At 39.6% G+C, this 20,589-nt stretch overlaps 1 protein-coding gene across 5 annotated transcripts in view; it reads right to left on the bottom strand.

Moving 5' to 3' along the window:
* The window catches only part of WDR70 (WD repeat domain 70), a 381,158-nt gene that overhangs the window by 283,269 nt on the left and 77,300 nt on the right, over window positions 1-20,589 (bottom strand). For all 5 annotated transcript variants that reach the window (XM_003899590.5, XM_017959497.3, XM_021939307.2 and 2 more), the window contains one exon: window positions 3,492-3,645. In XM_003899590.5, the coding sequence (XP_003899639.2) occupies window positions 3,492-3,645 (154 nt within the window). The remainder of the gene's footprint in view (window positions 1-3,491; window positions 3,646-20,589) is intronic.

Here is a 20,589-nt window from a genome sequence, read left to right as displayed (position 1 = left end):
TTATCTATACTATCAATGTTAGCCATGGACAAGGTATGTGTTTTGGCTGACTGAATGTTAGTGGACATGATATAAGCAATGGCTTAAAATGTACTTCCTGAACTGGAGTTTCCTTGTGATTCTATCACTGTGACAAAAACACATCCTCATGTAGTCCACTGATCCAAGGGGGAACAAACACACAGAAAACATACCTAGACTCTATCTGTAGCCTGGAGCCTCATCAAGCCAAGAACAGTCAACTCACAGAAATGTTAGCAAAAATAAATGTTTTTCGTACCTTAAGTTTTATAAAATTATTGACCTATAGTTAAATGATATATAATATACATTAATTTTAAAATATCATTATCCCATTAAAAATATTTACATTAAAAACTGAGATCACTTTCTTTCCTTTTTTTTTCTGAAATTAAGACACAGGGTGTCTCAAGTGTTGCCCAAGCTGGAGTTCAGTGGCTAGTGGCTATTCACAAGCACGATCATCGCACACTACAACCTCAAACTCCTGGGATCAAGCAATCCTCCTGCCTCAGCTTTCCAAGTAGCTGGAACTACAGATGTGTACCACAGCATGTCAGCTGTCTCTCCCCTTCTTGACCTAAAGCCTAGCACAAAAATTAACTGAAGAGAATGTTTCCAAAGATGCCTGAATCAGTATTTCCCATCCTATATAATTTCTGTTTGATTTTGCCATTCACCCATAAAATGGCGGGATCTACCTCCCCTCCCTGCAAATTTGAGCTGGCCCTCTGATCCTAAGATTTGAAGCCAGATATTAAGCTACTTAATTAATTTTCATGTTTGTCCTCCATGCAACCTAGCAATCAAGTAAGAAGTCAAAACCTACTGATACGGTTTGGATGTGTCCCCACCCAAATCTCACCTTGCATTGCAATAATTCCCATGTATCAAGGGCAGGGCCAGGTGCAGATAAATGAATCATGGGGATGGTTCCCCCCATACTGTTCTCGTGGTAGTGAATAAGTCTCATGAGATCTGATGGTTTTATAAATGGGAGTTCCCCTGCACGTGCTCTCTCTTGCCTGCTGCTATGTGAGACATGATTTTGTACCTCCTCGCCTTCCACCATAATTGTGAGGCCTCCCCAGCCATGCAGAACTGTGAGTCAATTCAACCTCTTTCCTTTATAAATTACCCAGTCTCAGATATGTCTTTATCTGCAGTGTGAGAACAGACTAATACAATAAATTGGTACCAGTAGAGTGGGGTGCTGCTGTAAAGATACCCGAAAATGTGGAAGCAACTTTGCAACTGGGTAACAAGGAGAGGCTGGAACAGTTTGGAAGGCTCAGAAGAGGACAGGAAAATGTGGGAAAGTTTAGAACTTCCTAGAGAATTGTTGAATGGCTTTGACCAAAATGTTAACAGTGATACAGACAAGGAGGTCCAGGCTGAGGTGGTCTCAGATGGAGATGAGGAATTTGTTGGGAAATGGAGTAAAGTCACTCTCACTATGCAAAGACACTGGAGGCATTGTGCCCCTGTATTAGAAAAGGGCACAAGATGGGGGAAAAGAATGAAAATCAGAATTTTTTTCTAGAGTTCCCTAGAGATCTGTGGAACTTTGAACTTGAGAGAGATGATTTAAGGTATCTGGCAGAAGAAATTTCTAAACTGCAAAGCATTCAAGAAGAAGCACAGAATAGTTCAGAAAATTTGTAGCCTGATGATGCAACAGAAAAGAAAAACCTATTTTCTGAGGAGATTGGGTTGTAGAAATTTGCCTAAGTAATGAGGAGCCAAATGTTAATCACCAAGACAATGGGGCAAACGTCTCCAGGGCATGTTAGAGATCTTCACAACAGACCCTCCCATCACAGGCCTGGAGGCCTAGAAGGAAAAAATAGTTTTGTGGGTCCAGGATCCCCTGCTGTGTACAGCCTAAGAACTTGGTGCCCTGCATCCCAGCTGCTCCTGCCATAGGTAAAAGGGGCCCTTGTACACCTCAGGCCATGGCTTCAGAGGGTGCAAGTCTCAAGACTTGGCAGGTTCCAGGTGGTGTAGAGCCTGAAGATGCACAGAAGTCAAGAATTAAGGTTTGGGAACCTCCGCCTAGATTTCAGAAGACGTATGGAGACGTCTGGAAATCCAGGTAGAAGTTTGCTGCAGGGGCGAGGCCCTCATGGAGAACCTCTGGTAAGACGGTGTCGAAGGGAAATATGGGGTTGGAGCCCTCACACAGAGTCCCCACTGGGGTACTGCCAAGTAGAGCTCTGAGACAAGGGCTGCCATCCTCCAGACCCCAGAATGGTAGATCCACTGACAGCTTGCACTGTGTGCCTGGAAAAGCTGCAGACACTCGATGCAGTCTGAAAGGGGGCTGTACCCTGCAAAGCCACAGGGGCTGGGCTGCCCAAGACCATGGGAACCCACTTCTTGCATCACCCAGATGTGACACATAGAGTCAAAGGAGGTCATTTTGGAGCTTTAAGATTTGCCTGCTGGATTTTGGACTTGCATGGGGCCTGCAGCCCTTTTGCTTTGGCTACTTTCACCCATTTGGAATGGGTGTATTTACCCAGTGCTTGTATTCCTGTGTATCTAGAAAGTAACTAACTTGCTTTTGATTTTACAGGCTCATAGGTGGGAAGGACTTGCCTTGTCTCAGATGAGACTTTGGACTATGGACTTTCGAGTTAATGCTGAAAGAAGAGTTTGGGGGACTTTGGGGAAGGCATGGTTGGTTTTGAAATGTGAGGACATGAGATTTGGGAGGGGCCAGAGCAGAATGATATGGTTTGGTTGTGTTCCCACCCAAATCTCATCTTGAATTGTAATAATTCCCATGTGTCAAGGGCGGGGCCAGGTGGAGATAATTGAATCATGGAGGCAGTTTCTCCCATGCTATTCTCATGGTAGTGAATAAGTCTCATGAGATCTGATAGTTTTATAAATGGGAGTTCCCCTGCAAGTGCTCTCTCCTGCCTGCCACCATGTAAGATACGACTTCGCACCTCCTCGCCTTCCTCCATGATCGTGAGGCCTCTCCAGCCATGTAGAACTGTGAGTCAATTAACCTCTTTCCTTTATAAATTATCCAGTATCAAACAGGTCATTATTAGCAGCATGAGAACAGAATAATACACCTACTAAGACACTGTAAAAAGACCCAAACTAGACATGTGGCAAGAGAAAAAGAGAGAGAGAGAGAGAGAGCGAGCCAGCAAGAAGGGAAGGGGTGGGTAGAAGTAAGGAAGAGGCAAAGACAGAGAGAGATGCCATGGAGCAGGACATCGACTGCAAACCATCTGGGCCCATTTTGTATCTTATAGCCATCCTAGTGCTCCAGCTGATACTGTATGAAGCAGAACTTCCCAGCCAATCCACACAATTGTGAGAACAAATAAATTGCTATTGTTTTATGACACTAACTTTTGGGGTGAATTATTACATGATAACTCAAATAGTTGTTAATAAATGTGTGCTGAATTAATTTAATTCATTAAAATATTCTGTTTAATGCTTACCTTGGTGTTGGCCATGTCCACAATATACTGGTCTCCTTTTATACATTCCATTACCTCAAAACCATCTCTGTCAATCACCTTGGCCTGAGAGCTTCCAGATACAACAAGAATCATGTCTCCTGTGTTACTATACTGTAATGACTTGATCTGGTGGCTGCACAAAAAGAAAAGGAAAATTGGTAAGATACTGAGCACAATGTTTATAATTTTACTACAGTAAGTATTGCCAGAAAAAAAATGTTACACAAATGCACAAATTGATAATTTCACAAAATCAGGAACATCAACCTCAAATGCATTCTAAATACCCACTGGCAGCCGAGCGAGGTGGCTCACGCCTATAATCCCAACACTTTGGGAGGCTGAGGCAGATGGATCACCTGAGGTCAGGAGTTCAAAACCAGCCTGGCCAACATGGTGAAACCCTGTCTCTAACAAAAATACAAAAAATTAGCCGGGCATGGTAGCAGGTGCCTGTAATCCCAGCTACTTGGGAGGTAAAGCCAGGAGAATTGCTTGAACCTGGGAGGCAGAAGTTGCAGTGAGCTGAGATTGCATCACTGCACTCCAGCCTGGGCAACAAGAGCAAAACTCTGTCACACACACACACACAAAAAAAAAACCACAACCAACCACTGACTATTCTGGTAGTTCTCTCTTCCCACTCTCCACTGCAATCTATTAAAAATCTCTCTAATTACCTTGTATCTCCAACCCAACCAACTCTCCCTCTTTCAGCTGTTGAATCTTCTGGCTCTTTCTCAGAAGAAACAAGAACTGCCTCAACTTCCTCTCATTATCCTTATAAACTTATCTTTACTTGAACTTTCTTCCTCCTCCTCTTTCATTACAATGGTAGAAATGAACCTCTTCCAGCCCATGGCAAATCATCCTTATATCCTGGATCTCATCTCTCTCAGTCTCCTCAGGAACTTCTACCGACTATCTTCTCTCTCTCCTCCCCTTCACAGCTAAGCTGTTTGAACAAGTTTTCAAGCCTCCTCATCTCCTCCTTTAATTCTCTAGCATACAATATCTTTCCACCCTCACCACTCCACTAAAACTCATGTGGCCAATTGTGGCTGTAGTGAAAACAGTGGTGTGCTACCCAGAACTCCCCTTTCAGAAGTGAAGTGCTCATTCTCCTAGCTTCTGGGATTTTGCCTACTGATGGCTAATAGCGGAACCCTCAGGAATTTCCCTGAGTTGCAATTCCCTTACTAAAGGTTACACTATTATACCACCCCAAAACAGCCCACATTCAATGACTGACCAATATACAGTAGAACAGTCTATTCCTGGAATATCTCAGATGGGTTATTCTACCTTCAGATCTCCCTGTGGAACAGTTGTTGCTGCTATGGCAACTACATGGCAATTCAATTTCCCCATCTTCCTAATGCTGTTTCCCTTGTACCCTCTCTCACGGGGATTGATCCCAGAAACACTCCCCAATATAAACTTCTGTCATGCAAACACAGACATTTCAAAGTGTGTTTTTGGGAAACCTGACCTGGGAGAGTTGATACCAAAAGTGGTCCTGTGAAGTTTTGACTCCCAATGAGAATTTGATGCTGTATCAATCAAAAACCGGCTAGCAATGAGAAACCCATTACTGGTGGCACATAGTCCCTAACATGCCACAGCAGGGCAACCACAATTGCTGAAACTTTTGTTGGTGAAAGAGAAGCCACGGCAGGTGCAATATTTCAGGCATTTGTGAAGTACACAGAAGTAATTAAAAGGACTAGGAATTGGATAGCTGTTGCTAGGAGCAGTCAATGCAACGGAGAAAAACAATGAAAGGGTGAGAATGATAAATCACCAATTAAAGACTATAATGTGAAATCCAGAGAGTCTCTTTGGCAGCATATAAAGACGGGGTTATTGGTCTCTGTCAGATAAGCGGTATGCAGTCATTGATCTCATGAAGCATTTTTTCTGCCCCTATTAAGGAGGACTAAGAGCAGCTGACAGTCACATCCAACTAACAACAGCATACATTTACATGCATGAATCAAGGCTATTATTAATTTTCCAGCCTTTAGAGTCCCAAGGCATATGAACAATCCAAAGAAATTCATGTTGATCCATGGTCTAAATATCACATTAATTCAATCAGGTGAGCAAGAAGGAGCACACACACTGGTAAGATACAACCTTCCCAGAAAATGAGAGATAAACCCTATAAAAGAACAGGAGATTGAGACAAGGAGATGAGGAGAAGATGCATGTAGATAGATATATGAAAGGGGACAAGTATGAAGCTTTTTGGGTCACAAGTTAATCCCAGAAAGCATCAACCTCAAAAAAGGCAATGAATAACCATGCAAAGTGACTTGGTCAGTTTGGCTGACATCATCCACCCCACTGTTAATAGGCTTGTAAATGAAATCGTCATGGTGGCATCAACAGAAGTTATAGATGAGCCCAACAGCAACTCTTAACTTGACCTAACTGTTGTTGCTGCTGAAGATCCAACCTGCCAACTATGGTGAGCCTTTCCTCACAAAATCAATACTAAGCTAATAAACAAGTAAAATATATTATATGAAAAAATGGTAGTAAGTATGTGGGGGAAATAAACCTAGGAAGGTAAGAGGACAGGGATAAATATTTTAAATAAGGAGGTCAAGAAATAAGTGAGTAGCTAGAATTACAGAATCACTTAAAATAAAGGCAAAATAAAGATGTTTTCAGAAAAACTAAAACTAACAGAATTTGTCAACAGTTGACTTGCTTTAAAAGAGATATTACACAGAATTCTCCAGGTAGAAAGAAAATGATCCCCAATAAAAAAGTACAGAGTATGGCACAAAGAATAACAGAAAGGGAGAATATACAAGTAAATGAACAAATAAGTTATGAATACTGACTGCATGAAATAACAATACCATCTGAACGGTTTAAAATGCATATACCAATATGTAAAAGTAAAGAGGACCCTTGAACAACACAGGTTTGTACTGCACGGGTCCACTTCTACACCGATTTTTCTCAACCACATACAGATCAAAAATACAGTATTCTGCCAGGAACAGTGGCTCGTGCTCATAATCCCAGTTATGCAATGAGCTATGATCACATCACTACACTCCAGCCTACGTAACAGAGCAATCTCTAAAAAAAAGAAGAAAAGGCGGGGCACAGTGACTCATGCCACAGTTTGGGAGGCCGAGGTAGGTGGATCACGAGGTCGAAATCAATACAATCCTGACTAACGTGGTGAAACCCCGTCTCTACTAAAAATACAAAAAATTAGCCAGGTGTGCTGGCATGCACCTGTAGTCCCAGCTACTTGGGAGGCTGAGGCAGGAGAATTGCTTGATCCTGGGAGGCAGAGGTCGCAATGAGTCAAGATTGCTCCACTGCACTCCAGCCTGGCTGACAGAGCGAGATTCCGTCTCAGAAAAAAAAAAAAAAAAAAAAGAAGACGAAGAAAAAAGAAACAATAAAACATCGTATATAGTATTCACTATAGTATTCACAGGATGCAAAACTTGCATATACAAAAGGCTGGCTTTTCCCACAGGTGGATTCCTCAGGACCAACTGCAGGACTTGGGTATACACAAATTTGAATACTGACAGGGATCCTTGCCTACACCAAGGGGACAACTATATGTGAGAACAGCAGCAAAACGGCAGGAGGGAGTAAATGCAGTTACGTGTAGTTAATAATCCAAAGCCTTTGTATTGACTGGGAAGTACTAATTTTAACAGACTTTGTTAAGTTGTAATCTTTAGGCTAACGACTAAAAGAATAGTAAAAGACAATAAACTAACAAACTGACAGAGAAGAGAAAACATAATATTAAAAATTAATGCAGACCGGGCACGGTAGCTCATATTGTAATCCCAGCACTTTGGGAGGCTGAGGTAGGCGGATCACCTGAGGTCAGGAATTTGAGACCAGCCTGACAAACATGGAGAAACCCCATCTTCACTAAAAAAGCAAAAAAAACTAGCTGGGCGTGGTGGCGCATGCCTGTAATCCCAGCTACTCGGGAGGCTGAGGCAGGAGAATCGCTTGAACCTGGGAGGGTGGAGGTTGTGGTGAGCCAGATCACGCCACTGCACTCCAGCCCGGGCAATAAGAGTGAAACTCCATCTAAAAAAAAAAAAAAAAAATCAAGGAATGAGGATGGGTGCCAAGGCTCACATCTGTAATCCCAGCATTGTGGAAGGCCAAGGCAGGTGGATCACTTGAGGCCAGCCTGGTCAATATAGCGAAACCCTGTCTCTACTAAAAATACAAAAAATTAGCCAGGCGTGGTAGCGCACACTTGTAATCCCAGCTACTCAGAAGGCTTAGGCATGAGAATCACTGGAATCTGGGAGGTGGAGGTTGCAATGAGCTGAGATCATGCCACTGCACTCCAGCCTGGGCAATAGAGTAAGACTCTGTCTCAAAAACTAAAAATAAAAAATAATAAAATAGGCCGAGCGCAGTGGCTCAAGCTTGTAATCCCAGCACTTTGGGAGGCCGAGGCGGGCGGATCACGAGGTCAGGAGCTCGAGACCATCCTGGCTAACATGGTGAAACCCTGTCTCTACTAAAAATACAAAAAAATTAGCCGGGCGTGGTGGCGCATGCCTATAGTCCCAGCTACTCGGGAGGCTGAGGCAGGAGAATGGTGTGAACCCGGGAGGCGGAGCTTGCAGTGAGCCCAGACTGCCCACTGCACTCCAGCCTGGGTGACAGAGCGAGACTCCATCTCAAAATAATAATAATAATAATAATAATAATAATAATAATAATAATAATAAAGGAACATTACTGGAGATAAAAAGGAACTTTCACCATTATCCTCAGCAAACAAATGCAGAAACAGAAAACCAAACGCTGCATGTTCTCACTTGTAAGTGGGAGCTGAATGATGGGAACACACGGACATGTGGGGGAACAACACATGTAGGGGAACAACACACATTGGGGCTTGGGTGGCAGGGGGAGAGCATCAGGAAGAATAGTTAATGGATGCTGGGCTTAATACCTAGGTGATGGGATAATCGGTGCAGCAAACCACTATGGCACACATTTACCTACATAACAAACCTGCACATCCAGCACATGTAGCCGCAGAACTTAAAATAAAAGTTGAAGATTTTTTTAAAAAATTCATAATAACAAATGGGGAAATCTACCAGGCAGATACAATAATTCTAAGTGTGCTCGTGCCTAGTGACATTCCTCCAAATACATAAAGCAAAAAATTACAAAACTAAAAGGAGAAACAGGCAAATCTACAATCACACTGGGAGATTTTAACATCTCTTTTCCAGTAACTGATACTACCAGCCAATTTTTAAAGATCAATAAGGATAGAGAAGATTAGAACAACACAATAAACTTAATTTACCTATGTTGGATGCATAACAAAAAATGCATTCAAGTATACAAATAATGTTTAAAAAACTGACATATGCAAATCTGTAAATCAAGTCTCAATAAATGTCAAAAACCTAAAATCATATAGAATATGTTCTCTAATCCTAGTGGAATCGTTACAAATAAATTTTCAAAAATAATCTGAAAACCGCTGAATGTTTGAAAATAAAGCAAGATACCTACAAGTAATCCTCAGATCAAAGGAAAAAAAAACACAATAGAAATTAGAAAATGTTAACTGAATGATAATGAAAACACAATGAATTAGAACTTGTGACATGTACCTAAAGCTATTTAATAGAAAATTTACGGAGTTGAGTACATATATTACAAAAAACTGTTTTAATCAATGATCTAAACATATGTTTCCAAAAGCTAGAAACAGCAAACTATATCTATCTCTCATGAACACAGATACAAAATACTCCAAACAAAATATTAGCAAATGGAATCCAGCAATATACATAAAAGGAAAAGATATCACAATCATGTAAAATGTATTCCAGGAAAGCAAGACAGATTTAATATTCAAGTCAATTCATGTGACTTTCTAAAAATCCAGCATAAAGGAAGAAAAGTAATTCAGGCATCTGATAAAACATATCAAAAGACAACAATAAGAATATAAGGCCAGGCGCGGTGGCTCACGCCTATAATCCCAGCACTTTGGGAGGCAGAGGCGGGCAGATCACCTGAGGTCAGGAGCTCGAGACCAGCCTAGCTAACATGGTGAAACCCTGTTTCTACTAAAAATACAGAAAATCAGCTGGGCGTGATGGCACACACCTGTAACCCCAGCTACTCGGGAGGCTGAGGCAGGAGAATCGCTTGAACCCAGGAGGCGGAGGGTACAGTGAGCCGAGATCATGCCATTGCACTCCAGCTTGGGGAACAAAAGGGAAACTCAGTCTCAAAAAAAAAAAAAAAGAAAAAGAAAAGAAAAAAAGGATATGAATAGACCAAGTTAGAGAGTAGGAGAAAATATTTGTAATGCAAAAGATTATTGCTGTGTGTGTATGGGTATCTCCTAAAATACATTAATTACAAAAAAAAAAAAGAATAAAAAGACCAACAACCCACTAAAAGTGTAAAAACAGATACTTCACAAAATATATTCAAGTGCTCTACAAAAACATTAAAAGGTGCTTCACATCATTAATCATTTGTGAAATGCAAAAACAAAAAAACACAAGGTATCATGTTATACTCACCCACTAAAATGGTTAAATCAAAGATACTGACAATATCAAATATTGTCAAGAATGTGGAGCAATTAGAATTCTCATACACAACTGGTAAAGTGTAAGATAAAAAAATAGGCTGGAGAACTGTTTGGCAGTCTCATATAAAGGTAAACACGTACCTATCCTATGACTCAACAGTTCTATTCCTAGGTAGGTTCATAGCATACAAAAAGGCTCATACGAAAATGTTCAAAGCAGCCTTATTCATTATGCCCAAAAGCTGAAAACAATAATCTAAATTGTACACTTGGCCAGACACGATGGCTGACCCCTGTAATCCCAGTCCTTTGGATACGGGCGGATCACTTGAGGCCAGGAGGTTGAGATTAACCTGGCCAAAGTGGCAAAACCCTGTCTCTACTGAAAGTACAAAAAAATTAACCAGGCATGGAGACGAGTGTCTGTAATCCCAGCTACTATGGAGGCTGAGGCAAGAGAACTTCTTGAATCCGGGAGGCAGAGGTTGCAGTGAGCCAAGATCGTGCCACTGCACTCCAGCCTGGGCAACAGAGTGAGACTCTGTCTCAATTAATCAATCAATTGTACACTTTACACGTTGTATATATAATTTGTACATTTGGTATATTCATGCAATGAAATACATGGATAAACATCATAAACATTTTATTGAGTAAAACAAAAAAGATACACACTATAGATGATATAATCCCAATTACATAAAGTCAAAAAATAGTAAAATATTATGGCAATAAAAATTTTAAAGTACTTGCCTCTACGGGAAGGAGGGACATGGAACGAAAAGGAATCAAGAGAACTTTCTGATGAGATGGGTATATTTGTTTTCAGTGATACTTAAGCAAGTGTATGCAAATATCAAAGCATTCAAGTCAAGCCCTGAAGAATGGCAAAATCGGCCGGGCGCGGTGGCTCAAGCCTGTAATCCCAGCACTTTGGGAGGCCGAGACGGGCGAATCACGAGGTCAGGAGATCGAGACCATCCTGGCTAACCCGGTGAAATCCCGTCTCTACTAAAAAACACAAAAAACTAGCCGGGCGAGGTGGCGGGTGCCTGTAGTCCCAGCTACTCGGGAGGCTGAGGCAGGAGAATGGCGGTAAATCCGGGAGGCGGAGCTTGCAGTGAGCTGAGATCCGGCCACTGCACTCCAGCCTGGGCGACACTCCCTCTCAAAAACAAAAAAACAAAAACAAGAATGGCAAGATCTTGCATATAAATTGTACTTCAATAAAATTTGTATTTAAACTTGGGATATCCACTAATAATTTCTTAAAACCTCCTGGCAAATTAGGAAGTAAAGGGAAAGTTTTTAATTTGATAAAGAGTATCATTTTAAAAAAACTGTAACAAATATCTTCCTTAATGTTGACATGTTAAAAACATTTCCTCTGACATCAGGAGCAAGATAAGAAAACCTATTTTCAACACTTCTATTCAACATATAATAGAGGTCCTTGACAGTGCAATATGACAAGAAAAAGGCCACTTGATTTATGACAAAAGTGATAGAAGAAGTCTTTTCAATGAATGATGCTGAGTCAATCTGACATTGTAAATAACAAATCTTTGTCCTTATTTTACAACACACATAAAAATCAATTCCAGGTACACTGTAGGCATTAATTATTAACTTTTAAAAGTAATATAGCTAAACTGGAAGATAAAATTGACAACACGGGGTTAAAGAAAAATTTTCTTAAACAGAAAACAAAAAAATTCTAACCATAAAAAAAAGAACGCAAATGTTACCTTCATCAAAATTAGGAACTTCTATTCATCAAAAGACATCACAAACAGTGAAAAACAGTGAAAAAAAAAGCCAAAAATTGTGAGTGAATATGTGCCTCCTATTTAACCAATGAAAGTCCCCAGATCCACCATATTTTTAAAATCTATTAAATGGTATTAAAAAAAAAAAAAGGCAACCACCAGTAAAAAGACCAAAAGATTTATCCATTTGAGAAAGGATATCCAAATACCCAATAATGTTATAAGAAGTTATCTAATCTCATCATGCATCACAAAAATTCAAAATAAAGCTACAATGAAATACTACTATATATCCACCAAAATGACTAAAATTTAAAAGGCTGACAACACAAAGTGTTGGCAAAGATGTAAGGTAACTTTTGTGGACTATGGGTAGGAGGGTAGATTGGTACAATCATTTTCAAAATCTATTAGAAATACCTGCTAATGGGCGGGTGCCGTGGCTCACACCTGTAATTCCACCACTTTGGGAAGAAGCAGGTGAATCACTTGAGTTCATGAGTTTGAGACCAGCCTGGCCCACATGGCAAAACCCTAAAACCTAAAAACACAAAAATCAGCCATGCATGGTGGCTCATGCCTGTAGTCCCAGCTACTCAGAAGGCTGAGGCAGAAGAACTGAACCCAGGAGACAAAGGTTGCAGTGAGCTGAGATCGTGCCACTGCACTCCAGCCTGGGAAACAGAGTGAGACTCGGTCTCAAAAAAAAAACAAACAAACAAAAAAATACTTGCTAAAGCAGAATGTACGCATAATCAATGACCTTGCAATTCCACTACCAAGTATATACCAAACAGAAAAGCAAATATATGTTCCAAATGACATCTACAAGAATGTTCACAGAAAAACTACTCATAATCGCCCCAAACTGGAAATAAGTCAAATGTCCATAGGCAGAAAATAGCTAAGTAGATGTATATTCATACAGTAGCACACTGTATAGCAATTGAAATGTACAAATTTTTGCTATAAACAGTATGGATATATTTTACAAATATAATCAAGTGAAAGAAGCCAGACAAAAAAAAATATGCTGTATTCACCCATTTCAGTAATATTTAAATATAGGCAAAAGTAATCTATGGTGCAAGTAGTCAAGATGACAAGGTTGTGGGTAATATCTGGTAAACAGGTTTCTGACACTGGTAACACTCTACTTCTTCTATTTGGATAGCAATTACAGGGATGTATTCATTTTATGATTAGTCCTCAAGCTATAGCCTTAGTAGTATCATAATTTTCTAAATATTATATTTTAATTTAAACACTATAAAAATTAGAGACATCTGAAGCAATTTTATATTAAGGCCCTTAATTCACCAGTAAGGATATCAAATGGGTACACTACTGTACTTTACAGTATAATTTAATTCTTGAAGGCTGGAAAATTCTCAGAATAAACTAGTAAGTACATGTAAAATGTTTTGTGGTTTAAATTGTTTGAGGGGTTAGAGGGTTTTTTTGGTGTTTTTTTTGTTTTTGTTTTTTTTTGCTTACATGGGCATCCTTCAGTTTTTAATAATGTAAAAAATTCTATTTACCCATTGCCAATGCGTATACATTAATCTGCGGCAATTTTATACAACAAAAGGTGAACTATGCATTAAACAGTAATTTAACAAAAAATGTACAGGAAGAAGAATGTTCATTACAAATACAGGAAACATAAATATTACCAAATATTGGCAAGCACCAAAATGTTCAGAAATAGAAGTCTCTTACAATTATAGCTCTCTCAAGCAAAAAAATAGCAGAGAAAAACTTAATTTACCTTAGGGACTATTTATTTACTTAGAGATTTCTTAAAAGGTCAAATGGGGTCACACAGAGTACTAAGAAGGGCTGTTCATTCAGGCCTCACTAAGAACTCTTCTTCATTCAGTAGCTATATAGTAATATGACAACTGCTCCTACAACCCAAAGAGGAACTACAGCAACTACTCTTTAGCATCTGTTGCTCCCAACTCTGCTTTGCAATTATATGACTCAAGTATTCTGTCTCTGTTAACTATTACTTCTGTTATTCCCAATTAAATTCCCTCTAATTCTCCCACTCTGCCTATTTAAGCGTTCTGCTGCCTCATGGCTTCAATTCCATCAGAGTTATGCATTCTGTTTTCTCTGTACATTTTTGCTCTGCTTCCATTGCTAATTTGCTAGTAAAGTGTTGTACATTCAAAGTTCCAAAGAAATAGAGTATCTAAGACATCGCCAATCATCCAAAAAACAGTGTAGGAGGCCACAGTTAAGAGAAGCAAGACCATTAGCTTTCTTTATAGGCTCGAGAACAACAGGATGCTGTGGTCCTGTATCAACAGGATGCTTTTCGGGTAGATCCTACTGCCACCCTAGCTATGGGCACATGTCAGAGTCCCATGTAATAAAGGAGACAAAAGGAAACCCATCACAAGTATAAACTAAGAAAAGTACTCCAAGGTTTCTAAGAATGGAGCTGTATAATTCACTCTGCCCCATTTGTTACTTCTCCACGGCACTTACCACTATCTATTATATATATTTTGTTTATAGTCAGTCTTCCCTTATTAGAATGAAAGTTCCGTGAGGATAGGACTATACAGTCATCCCTCAGTATCCATGGGGGACTAGTTCCAGGATCTTCTGAGGATAACAAAGAACACTCAAGTCCCTGATATAAAATGACATAGTATTTGCACATCACCTTTGCACATCCTCCCATATACTTCATATCAACTCTAGATCACTCATAATACCTAAAGCAAATGTCATGCAAATAGTTACTGTACTATATCGTGTAAGGAATAATGACAAGAAAAAAGTCTGTACATGTTCAGTACAGATGCAATTTTTTTTCCAATATTTCCAATCCTTAGTTGGTTTAATAAACAGATGTAGAACCCAGGAATAAGTTCTGGTGTCCTATTGCATAGTAGGATGAGTATAGTTAACAATAATGTATTATATATTTGAAAACATCCAGAAGAGTACCAATTGTGAATTTTCTCCCTACAAAGAAATAATTACGCAAATTACCGATTTGATCATTACACATTGAGTGCATGTATTGAAATATCATACTGTACCCCATATATATGTACAATTATTATGTGTCAATAAAAATTTAATGTCAATATGTGAAATAAAATTAAAAAATAAAACTTTTTAAAGCAGTAATTATCTCTATGTGGTAGGAATATATACAATCTGAAATAAAAAATATGTTTGTAATTGTTAGGACAAAATAGATTATAGATTATTTTAAGTTTGGAAACTATAAATTATAAAATTCCCACAGAACCTGAAAAATTATTAGTATTTAAATATTTAAAAATCTGTCCTTGGAGAGAAAGCAAGCTATCACATTTACATCAACAAGTGCAACATATGAGCCTATTACCATCTGCTACAGACTGCATGTTTGTGTTCCCTCAAAATTCATATGATAGGCTGGGCGCGGTGGCTCATGCCTGTAATCCCAGCACTTTGGGAGGCTGAGGCAGGTGGATCATGAGGTCAGGAGATCGAGGCCATCCTGGCTGACATGGTAAAACCCTGTCTCTACTAAAAATACAAAAAATTAGCCGGGTGTGGTGGTGGGCATCTGTAGTCCCAGCTACTCAGGAGGCTGAGGCAGGAGAATGGCATGAACCCAGGAGGCGGAGCTTGCAGTGAGCTGAGATTATGCTACTGTACTCTAGCCTGGGCGACAGAGTGAGACACTGTCTCAAAAAAAAAAAAAAAAAAATTCATATGATAAAGCCCTAACCCCCAAAGTGAGGATATTGGGAGGCGTGGCCCTTAGGAGAGAATTAGGTATAGATGAGATCATGAGAACAGAGCCCCTATGGTGGCATTAGTTCCTTTATAAGAAGAGACACTAGAGCTGCTTTTCTCCCTACCATGTGAGGATACTGAGAGAAGATGGCCATTTCCAATCTAGGAAGCAGGCCCTCTTTAAGAAACATAATTTGCCAGCACTTTGATCTTGCACCTCCAGACTCCAGAACTGTGAGAAATATCTATTGTTTTCTGTTTTGTTTTGTTTCTTTCAGACAGAGTCTCACTGTGTCGTCCAGGCTGGAGTGCAGTGGTGCAATCATGGCTCACTGCAACTTCTGCCTCCCGAATTCAAACAATTCTCCCACCTCAGCCTCCCAAGTAGCTGGGACTACAGGTGTGCACCACCATGCCTGGCTAATTTTTATAGAGACAAAGTTTTGCCATGTTGCCCAGGCTGGTCTCAAACTCCTGAGCTCAAGTGATCCACCTGCCTCAGCCTCCCAAAGTGCTAGGAATACAGGCATAAGCCACCACGCCTGGTCAAATCTACTGTTTAAGCTACCCAATTTATGGTATTCTGTTTTAGCAGCTGAAGCAGACTAAGATACCGTCTTATATGCTACAGACCAGCACTATCCGACAGAACTTTCTATGACAAGGAAATGTTTCATATCTGTGCTATCCATTATGGTAGCCACTAGCCACATGTATCCATCAAGTATTTGAAATACAGCTAGTGCAACTAAAGAACTTAATTTTTTTTTTTTTTTTTGAGATGGAGTCTCGCTCTGTCGCCCAGGCTGGAGTGCAGTGGCGTGATCTTGGTTCACTGCAAGCTCTGCCTCCCAGGTTCACACCATTCCCCTGCCTTAGCCTCCTGAGTAGCTGGGACTACAGATGCCTGCCACCACGCCCAGATAATTTTTTGTATTTTTAGTAGAGATGAGGTTTCACCGACTTAGCCAGGATGGTCTCAATCTACTGATCTCGTGATCCACCCACTTCAGCCTCCCAAAGTGCTGGGATGACAGGCGTGAGCCACCACACCCGGCTAATTTTTTATTTTATTTTATCTTATTTAAATAACCACATGTGGCTAGCGGCTAATGTATTGAACACGGCAGCTGTAGATAACATGAAATAAATATAAAGCAGTCTCAACTTTAGAAAAACAGAAGACTCTTACTGCCTCATAATGTAGATGCAAAATGAAATACTAAGTTAAGTAAAATGTTCTTTAAAGAACAAAAACAAAAGAAAACCTAATGAAAGCTGTAAGAGTCCACTGGATAATAATGCTACCAGTACTAAGAAAGTACAGCCCCTAAAAGTGACGTGCAGTCACAAATATAAAAATGACTATTCAAGTGAACTCCTGAGGTAAAAATTTGTTATTCACCATGCTCCAAAATGGTCTATAATATTATTCAGAGATGGCATGGTAAACTACGATACAAGGGTAATATTAACAGTATGCTGTCACAGGTGCCATTCTCTTAAAAAAGTAATCCCAAAATAAACACAAACCAAAAGCAAATAATTAAACACATTAGAGATTATTAGAAAAATCCATAAGAAATTCTGATAGAGAAACAACTTAATAATCAAAACCCCAAATATAAAATTTGTCTATCAAAAATGAAAATGTTGACAGTTTCTTGCCAAAAAAAAGTTTAGAAATTTTTTTAATATAAATAAATAAATAAGAACATCTTTTTAAACAAAATCTTAGGCTGTTGAGTCCCATTTACTTTCTACACCTCTAATTCCAAAGCTGAGAAAAAAATGGATACATCAGAAAAAAAAATTAACTCATGACAATTTGTCTTTTGGACACAGAATATAAAGGAAAAATAAAACTTATGCCTATCTGGCCAGACCTCAATAGAATTTTTCCTCCTAGCTTTTTCCTAAATCCAAATCAGATACTTATCAATAAAACTGCTTTTCTGCACAGCTACCACTAGCTAGAAACTCTTCTCCAAATGTATACTGACCATTTCTTCTAAAATGTTGAAATTCTAGCTGATAGTTTTTTAAAAACCATTCTTAATGTACTGATTCCAGAGTACTGATTCCAATGGCCAAGAAAATTCAAAAAGATTTCACTGGTCTCTGAGATTAGAATGTGTGACAATATGAAGCATTTCACTACAATGCCCAAGATTAAAGTGTCAAAGCAGATGAGGAAATGAAGCTTTCAAAACAGATGCCCATGAGAAAGGAGCCCAGAAAAGCAAAAGGGGCAACAGCCCAGGACCTTCCAAAAAAGAAAACTGGCTCTGGCCCCATGGTATCCTTCCTGAAATACTGGGAAAGAATGAAGTCCTTAGCAAAATTCTGACCAGGATCCCAAATTTAAACGTAAGCTTGTAAGGAAAACACCTATGGACTTGTGTTTAAATTCGTCTATCTAAGATAAAAAATTACAAGTTTGACCAAATGTGCCAGTTGTCCACTTATTGTCTCTCAGCTCCGAATTCACCCTTTCCAGTCTGCTCTGCAGAAATGAACTCGGACCCTTTAAACATTTTTCCTTTGCTAGTTGGCACGATGTTAGATTTACACTGTAAGAGGAGGAGATTTTCCTCTTCTTTCCAAGAGTTTTGTATGTTCCTCTTTGCAGGCTCCTGTACTGCAACACAGCTTCTCCAGTGTCCGGATCCAGCACCTGTGCAATTCGCTCCATTGTCAGGCTCCTGAAGTGCATAGCAGTCAGCAGCACCCAGTATCTTCCACCAGTACCTCCACAAGGCAGTATTATAGAAGAGTGACTCTGATGAGACAGATCTCTACCGCAGCAACTTCTCTTCATTCAGTGAGCCACAGCCATGCCCCCTCAAACAGGGTCTGGATCTTAATCCCAGAGGCCTTGGACATTGTATCTCAACCCCAGGGGTTGATGTTCCTTTTATCTGTTATTCTTATATTCCTTAGAGTTCTCTGTACTTTTTACTAGCCAATCCTCATTACTCCAAAACCTTGTTATAGCTAGCAATTCTTTGTATTAATCTTTCCTTGTTCAAATTATATGTGATTTCTCTATTCTAATCAAACACTGACTGATAGATCGAATTTCAGGCAATTAATCAGAAACTGAGAAAACTATAGGGAATTATGTCTAATTTGTTATTTTATATCTTAGCAAACACATGAGATCTGATAATCAGAAAGTTCAGAGTGCTAACCAAAGCCTTTAAAGAAAGAATGGAATGAATCAGTTCACAGGATATATCCTTGTTAATGCTACTCCCATTTGGGGGAAGTGTAATTTTCTCCAGTAACCATGAAAAATAAGAGATCACTTTGTTTCTTCTGATGATTTATTTTTATTTTAAAAGGGAAATGAAAATCTAAAAAAACAGAAAAGTTTAAGAAGAGAAAGTAGAAAGAGTTAAAGGCTCCATATCTCTGGCCAACTAATCAACCAAACTGTTCTATCTACATTTGGTGGGAAACCCAAAAATTCAGTGATCCCACACTAATATTCACATTGTTTTCTGCTATATAGGAACACTTTTAACATTTTCCCTCTGTCTCATTGTTTGTCATGTACTCTCTGTAGACTACTTTGCCAACATTAAAATGAAATGTTCACCATCAAGCTCATCATTCCTGCCTCACTTCACTCTGAAATCTGCTAGACACAGAGTTAAAAGGACAGGATTAAGAGTCATTAGACACAGTACTAAGGAGAATTAAAGGGCCTGTTCAAGGGGCATAACATCTGCTCCTCAAATTCCTGCCTAAACAACTAAGATTCCGATCAAAGAGAAGAGAAGGAAAGTCAATCTGACCAGTAAACCGGAGTCACGAGGAAGTGAATGTTCTCTCAGGGAGTAACTCTGACACCAGAGAAAGGCTTAGTGACACTGCACAATTGTTTCTGTGAAGTTATTCATGGGGCAAGTGGGAGTATATGAGTGTAAGTAGAAGGCAGTGGGAAGGTGAAGACTGAGGATCCTTTTAAGTAGTTTTTGCTCAGCTAGCAAAACAAGCTGGGACATGCAAGATAGATAAACACAGCTGTTTGGGGCTGTCACTTGGGGCTCAGGAGCCAAGGTGTCTTGCTGTAGTGAAAAGTGCACCGGAATGTGAGTCAGGAGTTCAGGGATCCAAGTCCTCATTCTGCTGCTAACTAGCTGTGTGATCATGAGGAAGTCTACTGGCTTCACTAGACTCAGTCTCTCTTTTTTTTTCTTTTTTCTTTTTTTTTTTCTTTTGATACAGAGTCTCGCTCTGTCGTCCAGGCTGGAGTGCAGTGGCACAATCTCAGCTCACTGCAACCTCCACCTCCTGGGTTCAAGCGAATCTCCTGCTTCAGCCTCCCAAGTAGCTGGGATTATAGGCGCATACCACCACACCCAGCTAATTTTTGTATTTTTAGTAGAGACAGGGTTTCACCATGTTGGTCAGGCTGATCTCAAACTCCTGACCTCGTGTTCCGCCCACCTCAGCCTCCCAAAGTGCTGTGATTACAGGCGTGAGCCACCGGGCCCGGCCTCAGTCTCCTTATTTCATGGAAAATGAGGAGACAAGACTAGATGGCAGCACTATACAGAGATGCTCCTGAACCACAGAGTTCACATACTAGTTAATATAACTTTGCTGAGTCCTGGTTTCCTCCACTGAAAAAAAAACATGAGAAATAATACTTTTTATAAAATTGGGTGAGGATTAAAAATAATATACATAAAGACACCTAGTACAGTAACTAAAACAAGTAATTATTATTATTACCCCTTTATTTCCAAGGTCTAAGATTATTTGAGGGGTATAAAATCTCGGTAGCCAAATGCAATGTTATTTCAAATGCACTACAAGTTAGTATATGTCTAGCACATGTCTTAACTATTGCTAACCAAAATACTCAAGACTCAGAAATTAAGGACTTGTAAATGTCACCCAAAAATGCAAAAATATATTTTGTCAATATAAGGTTGATTCTTCAGAGGGT

This window comes from Papio anubis, chromosome 5, assembly GCF_008728515.1.
Source record: "Papio anubis isolate 15944 chromosome 5, Panubis1.0, whole genome shotgun sequence".
NCBI lineage: Eukaryota > Metazoa > Chordata > Mammalia > Primates > Cercopithecidae > Papio > Papio anubis.
Note: the sequence above shows the minus strand (reverse complement) of the source record. Positions and strands in the feature narration are given on the sequence as shown.